General features: G+C 52.6%; 1 protein-coding gene across 7 annotated transcripts in view; it reads right to left on the reverse strand.

The window, feature by feature from the left end:
- Positions 1–2,348: 2,348 nt before the first annotated feature.
- Positions 2,349–14,718, reverse strand: part of HIPK2 (homeodomain interacting protein kinase 2) — a 187,320-nt gene continuing 174,950 nt past the window's right edge. For 6 of the 7 annotated variants that reach the window (XM_060020991.1, XM_060020990.1, XM_060020989.1 and 3 more), the window contains 3 exons: positions 9,119–9,363; positions 3,878–4,011; positions 2,349–2,810 (listed from right to left, as the gene is read on the reverse strand). In XM_060020991.1, coding sequence (XP_059876974.1) covers positions 2,349–2,810; positions 3,878–4,011; positions 9,119–9,363 — 841 coding nt within the window. Of the gene's footprint in view, positions 2,811–3,877; positions 4,012–6,091; positions 7,626–9,118; positions 9,364–14,718 lie in introns of those variants that run through there. The other variant, XM_060020992.1, reaches the window with a different exon arrangement.

The following is a 14,718-nucleotide window of genomic DNA, read 5'->3' on the forward strand; positions in this document are numbered from 1 at the left end:
GTCAGATATCACGATAAAAACACCTTTCACAGTAGATCGATCGTAAAGGGAGACCACAGAACGAGGACAGAAAGTGAGGGAGAGTGAGGACGGACTTCTGTCCGAATCTGAGAGCCATCTCTCTGCACCCTGGAAACTTGGCTTTGGGGTCAGTTAAGGACTCAGCATCAAGAATCAAACAATCAGGCCCACCCTTTCAAGTCCCACTGATGACCAGATAGCGTTTCCCAACATTCACGTATTTCAAGAATAATTTGCTATGGACAGAGTGACCCCTCTGCCCTCACCCCCACCAGTGTTCAAAGCCTGAGAAAAATTTCAGAATGTATCAAAGGTGCAAAGAGGGCAAAGGGCAAATTTCCTTGGAAACTGAACTGCCCATGGGAGTGTTTTCCAAAGTGCAGTACAGAACTACATGGTTACCCTCATAAATGTCCCTCCAGCCTCTGCCCACCAGACTCCTCAAAACCAAAAACGAAGGCGTTCCTTGGGTAGGCCTGGGTAACTCGAGGAACGATTCAGCAGCAAACGACGGTTGATGGCTGTCTACAGGGGGAAGGACCCGGCAAAACGGTGGGAGCAAAACACAGCTGGTGGAACCAGAGGAGAGGGGGCAGGGCTGCGCGAGTGAAGCGGGGCGGGGTGGGGAGGGGCGCGAGTCTGAGAACACGGGGCTGGGCCCGCTACCAGGCCTCCTCTCCATCCCGCGGACAGCAACAGGGAGGCTGTGCCAGGACTGGAGGCTGAAGGCGGCTCCTCTCCTTTGATGCTTCTACATCGGGAAGGAGGTGGCTGCCCGGCAAGGCCAACATTCCTAAAACAGAGATGGGACCTGTGGTCCCCAACGAATGGCAGAGCCCCTGCCCTCCCAACCCTGGGGGCAGAACTGGGTGAGGGTACAGGGTGGGGAGTCTCTCTTGCTCTGTCTCCAAAGTAAAAGTCATCCAAAGCCATCACCATCGTCAGATTCACCCACCACCATCCATCTCGCACATCTCTCTCCAGATCCACGGGCTCACCTAGCCCCTGCCAGCTGCCTGACACCCCTCTGCTAGCAAACAGTCCAGGAAAGACAACAGGTATTAAAATAAAATAGAAATTAAACAAACAAAAAAAAAAAAAAAAAAGAGGAAAGACCAGAGTAAAATGTTGCAACAGCACAGAAGAAGGGCTGAGATGATGTGACTCGCCTCAGCCGGCTTCTTGGAGTACCGTGGAAGTAAACCCTCAACCGCGTCCCCGGTCGCTAAGGCACTAGGAGGGAAAGATGTAAAACCAAGTCTGCGAGAGCCGGCGGCGGAGCCGGGGACAGGAGCGCGGCACCGCGGGCACCCGCGCGTGCACCCGGACCACGGCGCGGGTCACGTGCCTAGGTGAGATCGCTCTTCTTGTGCAATTACATTGAGGAATAGTCTCTTGGTATCGTTGGGGGTGAACACAAAGTAGCACAGACAGGTGCAGACTGCGACATCTACCAGGGTGTCGGCGACGCCGCGGGCCCTACGCTACGTGACGAGGGATGGACTCAAAGAGAAAAGAAATCTTCAGAAAAGAAAAAAAATCATTAATGACATTTGAGGAATATCATTGCTTAGGGATTTATCCAGAGTGCTCAGAAAGAGAAAACGCGCCCTCCTCTCCCAGGGGTCCTCCTTCAGCCCGGCTGCCCCCATTGCTCCCAGCAAGTGGGCCAGATCGGGGCTTCCCCAGCCCCGGACCCGCCCCCAGATACCAGCCTCCTCCGGCCACGGCCTGCCCTTTCTAGACGGTTGCTGACCCTTTAGAGTTCTGGAAAAATCCCTAATTCTTACGTTCAATCATTAAAAATCTATTGGATTTTTAATCCAATAGATTAAAACTCGTATCAGGTGTCCCTGACAGCAAATTCTTAAACGCCACTTGCCGCCATACGAAAATAATCTTTGAAAAATTCATAAAGTTCTTCAAACACTGGGTGGCCCCCCCCCCCAATTTCTGGAATCTTCCGTGGCTCTCTTCTTCTCCTTTCCAGTCTGGTGCAGAATGGGTTCGTGAGCTGTGGTTTTTTGTTACTGACGTTTTCTTTTTTTTTCTTTTTCTTTTTTAAAATAAAAAGCATAGATTTCCCCCCCTCCTTAAATCCCTTCCTTTTTAAAATGTTCTCTTCTCCGCTCTCAGTCTTCCTACTTCCTAGTTCAAGTTTCATTTGTGTCCCGTCCCTGCCCCCTGCTCCCCTCCCCTGCCCCGTTTGCATTGTTTCTGTGCGGCACCTTCAGTATAAAAAGCCCAGCTCCCCCCTCGTCCCTCCTCCTTTCTCTCCTACCCTCTGGCCATCCTCCCTCCCCTCCCCTCCCCTCCCCTTCCAGTGTTTATATGTAAGGGTACTGGTTGACCTTGGCAGGGCTCAGTGGGTATCCAGTGTAGACGGTGGAGGCTGGAGAGGCGCTGATGTAAGTCTGGTGGGCGAACTGGGCTGGATACTGACTCGGGTGTATGGTGGGCGAAGGCAGGACCCGGGGGCCCATGCTCACGGGGACCTGGTGGACGATGCTGGCTGGGTAGGCGGCGTGCTGCACGGTGTGACGCGCCGAGCCTTGGGAGGCCACCAGGTGGGCCACGGTGCCAGTGGAGCCCAGGGCGGCGGGCGCCGTGTAGGTGTAGAGGTGGGGCTGGGCGGGGAGGTGGGCGGCGGCGGCCAGGTGCGGGTGCACGGTGCCGTGGCTGGGGCTGTTGTGTGGGAAGGAGTATGGCGCCTGGGCCATCGTGGGGGTGATGTAGGCCTGCTGCCGTCGGTGGCTCCCCGTGCGATCTGCGGTGATGTGCTGCTGAGCCTGGAGCGGGAGAAGCACCAGGAGAGGGCTGCGTCATCAGGGCTGGACACGCGCACGCATGCGCACCCACGGGAGAGGCCGCGAGGGGCGGGGGCGGGGGAGAGGAGGGAGAGGCAGGGAGTGCGGAGGAGAGCAAGGTGGGGAGGAGGGGGTGGGGGGAAGGCGGAGGGAGAGGAGCGGCAGGCGTAACAGAAGACACCTCCCTCGCGCGCCCGCGAAGTGTCAATTAGCCTGGGCTGAGAAGGAAAGCCGTGCCCAGCCATGCTCCGGGCTGGGTGACACTCAGAGCCAGACGCAAAGGGAACGGGAGCCAGTAGGTCCCCCGAGGGCATCCTGCAGCTGTGAAGTGTCGAAAGGAGCCCCTTTCTCTCTCACCGTGAAGTCCTGCTCCCTAAACTGCAGGCTCTCAGACACTTCGCTGTCTGAGGTCACAGGTACACAGGAAGCAGCCCTCTCTCACCTGGAGAACCTAAGTGATGACACGGACGCGGCCTCGGTTTACAGCCAGGGGCACCGCTTCCGATGAAGGGCTTCTCAACGCAAACTCCCCCTTATCTTACCTCTGAGCTTCTAAGGAAGCAGGGCCCGCAGTCCACTTTGCAACTCGGACCTGAGTGACCCTCTACACACAGGCTGAGCGCTGCCCGTGGAGACTCTGTCTTGTTCACATTCCCCCCGAATGTCACCCACCTTCTCCGAATCCTCCGGCTCTTTTCCTGGGTGTGAGGTCCCTGTGGGAGGCCTCCTCCACTGTAAGGACTCGCTAGGCCCAGCATGGCCGGACCATGGGACCCAGACGCAGTGTTTTACCCTTTGCTGGGCCGAAATAGCAAGACGTGGGCCAGCCTATTTTTAAGCTCTGACACCACGTCACTAAGTACTTCGGAGCATCAGACGAGTCATTTTGCTTTGGGCCGGCTCTCTGTGAATCGGGGATCCGCCTCCCCCAAGGTGACCCACAGCAGAACGAGAACACCAGTGGTCACTCGGGGCGCCTCCTGCCGCCACGGGAGGTGGGCAAGGGTCCACCCTGGCGCCCCTGGCGAGCGGCCGTCGGGCGGGCTTACCTGGCTGAGATTGAGAGGTCGCTGCTGCCGGTAGGCAGTGGCTCCAGATGAGCTCCCTGAAGAGAGACCGCTGGTGGAGGTCACGTTGCTGGAGGACTTGGACTTGTAGGAGGACGAGTGGTGACTGGTGGTGACTGTGTTGGGAGGAGGAAAAGGTCACAGGTCCGTCACAGGCCCTCAGCTGCCCGGAAGACCCTACTCCTTGGGGGACAACAAGTGGCCTTCCAAGAACCCTTTACCGAGACTGGGTGATCACCATTCAGCAGCACTGCCCCAGACCCAGCGACGATGCCGCCTCTGGGCTGGCACCTGGCCTGCGGCTTGGGAGCAAACCCTGCTGGACTTTAGAATTACTATCTGGTGACACCGAAAGCATAAGGAGAGTCTAAGAGACAGAAGGAGAGCTCTCTGCAGCTCCTCGTGTCCCAGCCAGGGGTGCAGCGGGGGGCCATCTGCCGAGATGCAGAGACACGCTGACAGATGCAGCAGCGTACAGAAAACCGAGTCTCAAAAGAGGGACTACATGCCCCAGGGGGAGAAACAGCCAAAATAAAATGAATAGGGCGAGGAGGTTTATATTAAAGAAACCATTCGCGTCAGTTTCGGTGCTGAGTGGTCTGTGAACACCAGCTCCTGGCAGAGTGGGGCTCGTGTCTCCAGGGGGCACAGGCAGAGGACTGTACGCCCGGGTACAGGATGTGCGGAATCAGGTGCGACTGTTCGCCTGCCTCTCAGTGTCTCTCTTGACGTCAGACGTTTCTGTGCTGAAGCTCTGTCTAGATCAAGAGGAAGTGATCCACAGTGACTGCCAAGAAGCCTTTGGCACAGGGAATCCGGACATCCGCCCAAACCTACGTTGTCCTCCGCAGACTCCCCGACTCTAAAACCACTCACGTGTGAGGGAGCTGCCCAGAGTGGGGAGTTCAAGGGGAGACCCTGGTAGCTGAGGGAGAACCGGCAAGACGTACACAGGACCTCAGAGGCAGGTCTGTTTCTTGTGCTGTTCAGCAGAGAATTCAGATTTCCCGGGGCTGAGCATCGTTGGGAAACACAAAAGCCTAATACGGTATCAGTCAGGCACCCTGGGGTCGCGAGTGTAAAATGGGCAAGTCTGGCAGCTCTTGGGTGTGAAGGATGCTAAGAACGAATGAAGCACACACAGTAAGGATCAGGCCCTTGACGTAACTGGGTTGGGTCAATTCTGCTACGAACCCCAGGGTGATGAGATCAGGGTCAAAGAGGAGCCGCGTGAGGCTGGGACCGGCAAGAGAGAATGCTGATAATTGTTGATGGAGAGAAAGCTGAAAAGTGAAGGCAAACCAGAAACCGGGGGACAGGAGACCGGGGAGCACGATGAAGTCAAGGGGAGCCTTCTGCTCCCCGAGGCCACAGTCCCCCTCAAGTAAAGGGAGAGCTGCCTCACTGGGAAGGGGGCAGCGCGTCCTAACGGAGACCCCAAATCCAACCGTGGTTTGGGGCCCAGCGGCCCTCCCATCCTACCCACCGAAGCGCACCCCAGTCGGGGGTGCCCAGGAATTCGTATTCTTCACAAGCTTCCCAGGAGAGCAGGAGCCAGCCCGGCCTTGGTGGACACAGCTGACCTGCATTGTGGAATCGGGGGTCTGCTGCTCAGGCCAAGCTTGGTTAGACTCTCAAAGGCCCTCCAAAGCCTGGGGGGGTGGAGGGCGGGGTTCGGAGGACCCACTGTAGGCTGAGGGATGCAAAGCTACAAATGCTGCCTATCAGGAGAACGTTGTGCCCATCGATCAGCCATGGTGCCACCGTGCAGGCATCCAACACTCCCTGCCCTGCAGCGCGTCGCCAGCTGTGTCTGCTGCCTGGGCCCAGCTGTGAGTGGAACCTCTCTGCTCCTACTTCAACTCTCTGGGCATTTTGCGGTAATTACATTTCAGGGAGAAACTCTGAGTGCAAGGGATCCACAGCGTGAGGCTGCAAGTGAAGAGATTAGAGGGCTTCAGATGAAATGGGTGTGACAGAGCCAGGCTACCCTCATCACGGGCACAGGAAGTGGGACAGGAACTTGTCAAGTTGCCAGAGCAGGGGACCCCAGAATCAGGGAGGGGGTCCTGAAAGGGACCAAGAGATTAAAATAGTAATTTCCTCCTGCAGAGAAAGTGACCATGGAGCGGAGAAGGCAAGTGCTGAAGGTCAAGTTCCGGAGGCGTATTTCGGAGCTGGGAGGACAGTACAGAGCTCTCTGCTCGAGCCTTGCCTAGCTGCTCTCATAGATCTGCTGCCCGGCAACAGCCCTGGGTTCACGGATGGCCCCTGGTGGCCCTGTCTGTACAAGGCAGGTGGGAGAGTGCTTCAATCCTGGGTGAGCCCTGGAGGGACAGCCGCATGGCCGTGGTGGAGTTAGTTAACCTCTCTGTGCTTCCATTTTCTTATCTGGAAAACTGGGAAAGTAACGGTGACTACACGTAGGGTCCTTGTGGGGATTACGCGAGTTAATGCACGTAGAAGCTTAGTATCTATCTGGCACGTGTTGAGCCCTTAAAGGTGTCAGATGTGTTAACTACGGTTGATGTCTTTATTAGCGTCCTGTCCCCTGGCCAAAGCGATGCTCAAGGAACAGCTGTCTGCCCCAAGCTGGGACCAGCAAGTTCTGTTTCCTGGGACTGGGAAACTGGAAGCCCGGGGCTCACTGGGTCAGGGTGCAGCAGTGTTCAGAGAGCAGGTGTCGGGCCCCCAGTGGCTCAGACCAAGGAGTTCTGGTTGCTGTCCTGCCTGGGACTTAGTTGTTGAACTTTCTCTCAGCCCTGCACCCTTCCAATAAATTCCTTATTTGCCTTAAGGCAGTGCAGAGTTCACTCTGTTGCCTCCCAGAAGAACCTTAACTGACCCAAGAGACTCGAGGAGGCTACGTGAGAAATAGGGAATCTTCCTGAGCTGAGACCCCCAGAGGGGATTAGCAATGACAGAAAATGGACCGTCACCTGCACAGCCTCCGTCCTGACCTGGGGGGCTCAGGGAAGCCTGGCAGCCCAGCGGAGGTGGCTGAAACGCTTCTCACCTTGGCCGTAAATGGGCCAGCGGGGCCCAGGAGGCTGAGGAAGGCTGCTTTGCTTGATTTCTCCAAGCCTAGGACGACTGAGCTAATGGAGGATATCAGCGTTGAGGAGGACCACGTTCTGGGGGCGGACAGGCACCAGAATGAAGTTCCTTCCTGCCCCTTGCCTGTCACTGGAAAGACCGTGCAGCGTGTCCTCACAGGGGAACATAAATCTCTCTTTCCATTAGGAAACTATACCATGGGCTTCCCCAGAGACAGTGGCACTAGGTGCCTTACTGAGAATAACCTTCCTTTTTTTTTTTTTTTTTTGGTTGAAAACATCCCTGAGAGATTCTCAGCCCTTCAGCTGTAGCAGTCCTTGTGGAAATGCAGTGGGGTGAGTGCTCAAAACCGCCACGGGCGGCCCACAGCTCGACGGCTGATGGTGGAAACGGGCAACGGAGCGTGAAAGGCGTGACCTGTGGGCTCCACAGAGCTGCCTCCCCGCCTCTCGCCATCGTGGTTCCCCACAGAAAACTGTTGCGTGATGTGGGACAAAGCTGGCCCTCAGTCCCCTGACCTGTCTTAACTAGGGGGTTGGACTAGTCTTAAAATTTCAGTAGCTCTCAATTTTGTCACCTTCCACATTCCGGCACCAGCACCCGGGCCGACAAAGTTCCGAGCTGGAAGACGTCTAGCCTGCGATGATCCGGCCGCTGCCTCGTGCGTCCTCCACTGTATTTAAAAGGCCAAGGGAAATTCAGCACCAGCTACCTTTTCCCCCGCCTTTATCAATTCCTAGAGGTCCTGCGTAAGGTCTACCCTGAGCCAATCCTTATAGACCATCGTCCCAAAGTGTAAAGGGACCGTTACTATTACAGAGTTCCCCTGAGATGTCCTGGAACATGGGCATCCTCGACTTACAACACGCATCGTCTCCTCCCGTAGGTCTACAGTCTCTGATCTGAAATCCCTGGTGTCACTTTTTTTTTTTTTTTTTTTTGTGCCGCACTGCGTGGCTTGTGGGATTTGAGTTCCCTGACCAGAGATCGAACCCGGGCCCTCGGCAGTGAGAGCGCAGGGTCCGAGGCACTGGACCGCCAGGGAATTCCCTGAAATCCCTGGGGTCGGACACTTTTGAAATCAAGAATTTCCGATTTTAGAAGGTCATGTGGTATATATTCAATATATTAGGTTACCCCCAGTGGAGCCCTGTGCACTACCACGTAATTTAAAAAAAGTGATTATTTCTGCTACAGAATACTGGGACATTTCACCAAGGGGCACAAATATGACTCTGACACAAACAGGAATATGACAAAGGGACTATAAATCGCCTCTAGTTAGTTCAGGTCAGGTTTTACCAACTGACTTTACTGTAAACTTAAAAATCTGGTTTTTGGAGCATTTTGGATTTTAGATTACAGATGAAAAGGAATCTTCCTTCTCCTCCTGTTGGGTAAAAGGGCTGGTCTTGAGGTTTTCAACAACACAGTCTTGAGACCTTCACTGTTATTTAAGCAGGAGAGCCCTTCACACCAAGCTGTGTGCACTTAGGCTGCGATCTTTATACCTGGGGTACGTGCGGGGCTACCTGAGGACCCGAGGGTGCACGGCAAGCAGAGGTTTGAGGGGTCAATGTCCAGAGTCTCACCTTTCAGATGTATCTTTTCCTAAACAGATGCACCGGCCCTGGGACCCCCCGGTTCCCTTACTCGCCTTCTCTCTCATTCACCCTTCTCCCATATTACAAAAGAAAGGCTTCCTTCTCACTCTCTTGAATGTTGAAATGGTGCATTGCCTCCAGGTGTGAGAACCCTAAGGGGCACCCAAATGGGATCATTCCAGAACAAATGGCTCCTGAAGGACAGTCCCGTGAGAGCAAAGACAAGCCCCTCTCAGCAGGAAACACTGAGGGCTAACCAGGCTTGTTTTCTTTCGCTCAGGCGGCCAACTCTTTGCAAACTCCCTACCCCATCCGTCCATCCATTCATGAGATACAGCTGAGAAGTGAGGTGGCCATCCCAGGGAGGACTTTTTCTGACAGATGTGAGGTCAGCTCTGGCCTCCTGGGCTGACAACAGGGAGTCTTCTTGAACAGGATCCTTGGGTGAGGACCTATTACCACCCGGGGCTTAGCAGCTCTCCCGTAACAAGATGGCGAACAGCAGGGAACCAGAAAACCAGCCTCCGGAGAGATGCTCCTGGCCGCCCCGGCCCCAAATTACCTGGCCCCAGGCTGTCACACTCCACCAGCGCCTCGCTGGCCTGGGTTTTCAGGGGCGGCACGATGATGGTCCGGGGGTTCCCGGTGCAGTGCGACTCCAGGTTCCCCTTGGTGTCGAAGGTGGCGGCGCTGTGCCCGGAGCGGTGCTGCACGGCGTAGGGGCTGGTGATGCTAGAGGAATCGGAGTAGGGAGAGTCGTGGACCGTGACACAGCTGATGACGTTTTTTCTCTGCTTGGACACAGGGCTGGAGATGGAAGGGGAGAAAGCAGGACTGTGAGAGGCTGGGGAGGGAGACACCAAACTGACGGCGAAGAGCCTCTCTGTGCTCTGGGGCAGGGGCGGGGACAGGCAGAGCCGGAGACGGGGTGGGAATGTGACTTCTGCTCTCCAGAACCCTAGCGGGGAGGCACAAGTGTCACCAGTCTGACCAGTGGGGGTGGGGGAATATGTGAGGACGGGAGAAGGGGCTGGAGGGGGGCCCACAGAAGCTTCTGGAAATGGGGGCAAGAGAAACTTCCGGGCAGGCCTGGGCTGTCCCCTGTGCAGCCGCGCTCAGCTGACCTACCGGGGAGGTGCGTGCAGCACAGAGCTGTGTGGCAGTGCCCTCTGAGCCACCGGAAGGGGACACGAAAGCCAACAGAGAACCCAGCCAGACCCAGGCCACCTGAGGCCCAGGTGTAGGAGAAAAACACCGCCGGGAAGGGAACAACATAAGCTCGGGAGGCTCGGGACCTGGAAGACCCAGCCAATTTAGGCAGGAGGGAACAGGACATCCAGGAGGAACCGGGACGCAGTGAGAGGGACGGGAGAGAGTGAGGCTCTGAGCACGCTGATCCCACACACAGCAGCGACCCAAGACCTCTGAGTCCCCTTCTCAGGAGAGGCCCGGCCCTCCTGCAGCTTCCCCTCTGCCTGGCCGACGATGGGGTGGGGGACCGGCACCGTATCTGGGTGAGGGCAGAGATGCTGAGTCTGTGAGGGAGTGGCTCTGAATCCCTGGTTTTCATCCTATAACTGAGACTTAATACACTGATACCAGGAGGTATCAGGAGGAACTGGCTTTGGATGGCTCTGGGCCAGCACGTTTTTTCCGGAGATATTTATGTTTGGTTCCTTTGGGAACCAATTCTGTCTGCCTCCAAGCTAGTGAGAGGCTGGTGCGATGACGAATATGGAATCTGTTGCTTATTGGGAAAGTTTTAAAAATGGATTTTCATCTATTTTTGTATATTGATCGTCTATTTTTAAGAAATATCTATTGCCTAAATAAGACGGTCAGTTTGCAACTACTTTGCTAAGAGAAGAAGCTGGTATTTGTAGAGCACCTAATGCAGCCACAACACCCGCTCCAGGTGTCTTGCCCAAGGTCACACAGTCAGCCACAGGCCACATTCCAAGATCAATCCTACCACCACTAAGGGCGGCAGAGAAATGAGGGAACTCGAGCCCCAGGAAGTGGGAGGACAGCAGGGCTGCTAGCCTACAAAAGGCTGAGGGGCTGGGAGTGAGCCCGCAGGGGGCCTGACGCCCTGCTCCCTGGACCCTGCCCTGCTGACATCTGGGCCAGATAATTCTTCTGGGGCTGCATATTCTGTCCTCCCCGGTTCAGGGTAGAAGGGTCCCTCCCTAACTGTGTCTGTGGATAAGGACACACGCCTGGCAGACAGATGTCTAACGTCAGCATGTGCTGGTGGTGTAGCTGTCCAACCTCTGAGCGATTCAGTCTCCTTATCGGTGAGATGTATATTAATAGTACCTATGCCACAGGCTTGTTTTGAGAAGTGAGAAAATACATGCAAAGTGCTTTGGATGGTGCACGACACCATTTATAGTAAGTATACTCTAAAAACTAGCTTCTAGATGAATGGATAAAGAAGATGTGGCACGTATATATAATGGAATATTACTCAGCCATAAAAAGAAATGAAACTGGGTCACTTGTAGAGATGTGGATGGACCTAGAATCTGTCATACAGAGTAAAGTAAGTCAGAAAGAGAAAAACAAATATCGTATATTAACACACATATGTGGAATCTAGAAAAATGGTACAGATGAACCTATTTGCAGGGCAGGAATAGAAAGGCAGACGTAGGGAACAGACGTGTGGACACGGCAGGGAGGGGAGGGTGGGATGAAATGGGAGATTAGGTTTGACATAAATACACTACCATATGTAAAACAGATAGCTAGTGGGAACCTGCCGTATAGCACAGGGAGCTCAGCCTGGTGCTCCGTGATGGCCTAGTTGGGTGGGATGGGGGCGGGGTAGGGGCGGGAGGGAGGTCCAAGAGGGAGGGGATGTATGTATGCGTATGGCTGATTCACTTCGCTGTGTGGCAGAAACTAACACAACATTGTAAAGCAACTATATTCCAATAAAAAAAAAAAGCTAGCTTCTACCATGATTATTATTAGTGTTACTTCATTTAAAAACAGGTGAAAACAGGTTTGCAAAAAACATCTCTAGGCAAAATGAATTCTATGAAGGTACATACTTGCTGGAAAAGTTTCTAGTCTAGGAATAAACCAGAGATTGATACGAAAGAAGTTAAAACTCATCAGTTAGGTATCTTAGAGATCTATGCTAGGTGCTACAGGGAATTTCTGTATAAAGAAATATAATACATGTCTCCGCTCTTGGAGGAGATTAACATCTCAGTGGGGGACTGTATAAAAACATGACAAGTTAAACAGTAAAATCTTTAAAATAATCAGTTAAAGAGAAGGGATGTCATAAAGACTTCCACGATGAACTGTCAAGTGAGCTGTGCAGATGATAATTAAGAACTCAAGAAGGTGAGGAATGAACTGATTGCATATATTTATAGTTCTTCATGCTAACTTTGATAAAATGGATATATCTTAATTAATAAAGAACTACACTTCCTACTTATAACAGTTTAAATGCAAAAAGCCCATATGCTTGTTGCTCAAACATAGTTTGAGGTAAACAGTTACCGTATGACCCAGCAATTCTGCTCTAGGTTAAGTACGAAATGGAACTGAAAGCAGAAACTAACAGATACTTGCATGCTAACGTTCACTGCAGCATTATTCACAATAGCCAAAGGTGGAAATAACCTCAGTGCCCATCAGTGGATCAATGGATAAACAAAATGTGATACAGCCACACAATGGGATATTATTCAGCTATAAAAATGAATAAAGTTCTGATATATACGACAATATGGATAAGCCTTGAAAACATTACACTAAGTGAAATAAGCCAGACACAAAAGGACAGACACTGTGTGATTCCACTTATACGATGTTTCTAGAATAGGCACATTCACAGAGACAGATGCAGATCAGAGGTTACCGGGGGCTGAGGGAAGACGAGTTGGGGAGTTACTGCCTAATGGGTACAGAGTTTCTGTCTGAGGTGAATGAAAAGTTTTGGCAATAGTGGTGATGGCTGCACACACTGTGAATGTATTTAATGTCACTGAATTGTACACTTATAAATGGTTAAAATGGCAAATTTTATTATATATGTAGTACCACAACTTAAAAAATTAATGTAATAGGCCAAAACCCATTTAACTGTACACTTTAAATGGATGAACTGTATGGCACGCAAATTCTATCTCAAGTTTTTAAAAGTCCATATGCTTATTCAGAAACAAGAAAACAGGCTTCCCTGGTGGCGCACTGATTGAGAATCCGCCTGCCAATGCAGGGGACATGGGTTTGAGCCCTGGGCTGGGAAGTTCCCACATGCCGCGGAGCAACTAAGCCCGTGCACCACAACTACTGAGCCTGCGCTCTAGAGCCCGCGAGCCGCAACTACTGAGACTGTGTGCTGCAACTACTGAAGCCCGTGGCTCTAGGGCTCGTGCGCCACAACTACTGAGCCCACGTGCCACAACTACCGAAGTCCGTGTGCCTAGAGCCCGTGCTCCGCAACAAGAGAAGCCACCGCAATGAGGAGCCTGTGCACCGCAACGAAGAGTAGCCCCCATTCTCCACAGTTAGAGAAAGCCCACGCACAGCAACGAAGACCCAACACAGCCAAAAATAGATAAATAAAATAAATTTATATATATATATATATATATAAAAAAGGAAGCAAATGGTATCATTGGGGAGGGGACGACTGAGATCTGGCAGAAGAACTAGAAAGTGGGGCGCCAGGGAAAGGCCCCATGCCTGGAAAGTAGGGACAAGGGCCCCAAGGGCAGCAGGAATTGTGGAAAGCTGTGAAACTGGGAGGAACCCTGAGAGGAAGGAGAGCCGCCTTAAAAAGCATAGACACGTCCTGGCTACTGTCAATAGAGCTGCAATGAATGCAGTGAGGTGGATGGACCTAGAGTCTGTCACACAGAGTGAAATAAGTCAGAAAGAGAAAAACAAATACTGTATGCTAACACATATATATGGAATCTAAGAAAAAAAGAAAAGTCATGAAGAACCTAGGGGTAAGACAGGAATAAAGACACAGACCTACTAGAGCATGGGCTTGAGGACACAGGGAGGGGGAAGAGGTAAGCTGTGACAAAGTGAGAGTGTGGCATGGACATATATACACTACCAAATGTAAAAGAGATAGCTAGTGGGAAGCAGCCGCATAGCACAGGGAGATCAGCTCGGTGCTTTGTGACCACCTAGAGGGGTGGGATAGGGAGGGTGGGAGGGAGACACAAGAGGGAGGGGATATGGGGATATATGTATATGTATAACTGATTCACTTTGTTATAAAGCAGAAACTAACACACCATTGTAAAGCAATTATACCCCAATAAAGATGTTAAAAAAAAAAAGCATAGACAGGTGAAACCTGCAACTGCTTTCTGTGGGCAGGTGACGGAGCTGGTCCGCGAGCCACGCGGTTAAAGGAACGCCCAGCCCTCCACCTCCACCCTCCCAACCCCCCCCACCGGCACCACCACAAAACGCTCCCCGGACCAGGGTCAGCGCCGGAGGCCATGAGCATGCAGCTCCAAGTGTCCTGCCCTTCACTCTCAGCTTCGGTCACAGCCAGTTCTGCCTGATTAAATGACACACACACACAGTGACTCATCTGGTCATCTCACAAAACGCAGAAATGTTCTGCTGCAGATGCATGGTCTGTGGGTGGCGGACCCCACGCGAAGAACAGAGGCTGGCTGCTCCCAAATGTGTCCTGGGAGCTCGTGCTCTAGTCCTGGTGCTGCTGTCCATTTATTGGTGTGACCTCGGGCAGTGGCCTGGATATTGGGGTGACCCTGGATGTCCCTCCAGCTCTAACCTGCTATGACATCCGTTAGGGAGGGTGGCCTTAAAGGAGCCATCGTGATGGTCCCTTGAAGATTTATTATTAAAGACACTTAAAATAGGATTCGCTTTACTCCTAATTTGGAGAGAAAATAAATCCTTTTAGTAAGTGTACCTTATATGTTGACCCAGACCCAGACAATTCCTGCTGACTATATATCCTCCTTAGGTTCTGAATAGTTTAGAAAATGAGCAAATTAAACACACACACACCCCCCCCCCACACCACTAAGTTTGGCCAAGCCGCAATAAAATTCAAGTTGGACATATTTGGAATTCTTCAATTGTAGAAATTGTGGAGAAGCTTCAGCTCAATACGAGTACGAATTCTCTGACAACTGGAAT

This window comes from Delphinus delphis, chromosome 9 (genome assembly GCF_949987515.2).
Source record: "Delphinus delphis chromosome 9, mDelDel1.2, whole genome shotgun sequence".
In the NCBI taxonomy this organism is placed as follows: domain Eukaryota; kingdom Metazoa; phylum Chordata; class Mammalia; order Artiodactyla; family Delphinidae; genus Delphinus; species Delphinus delphis.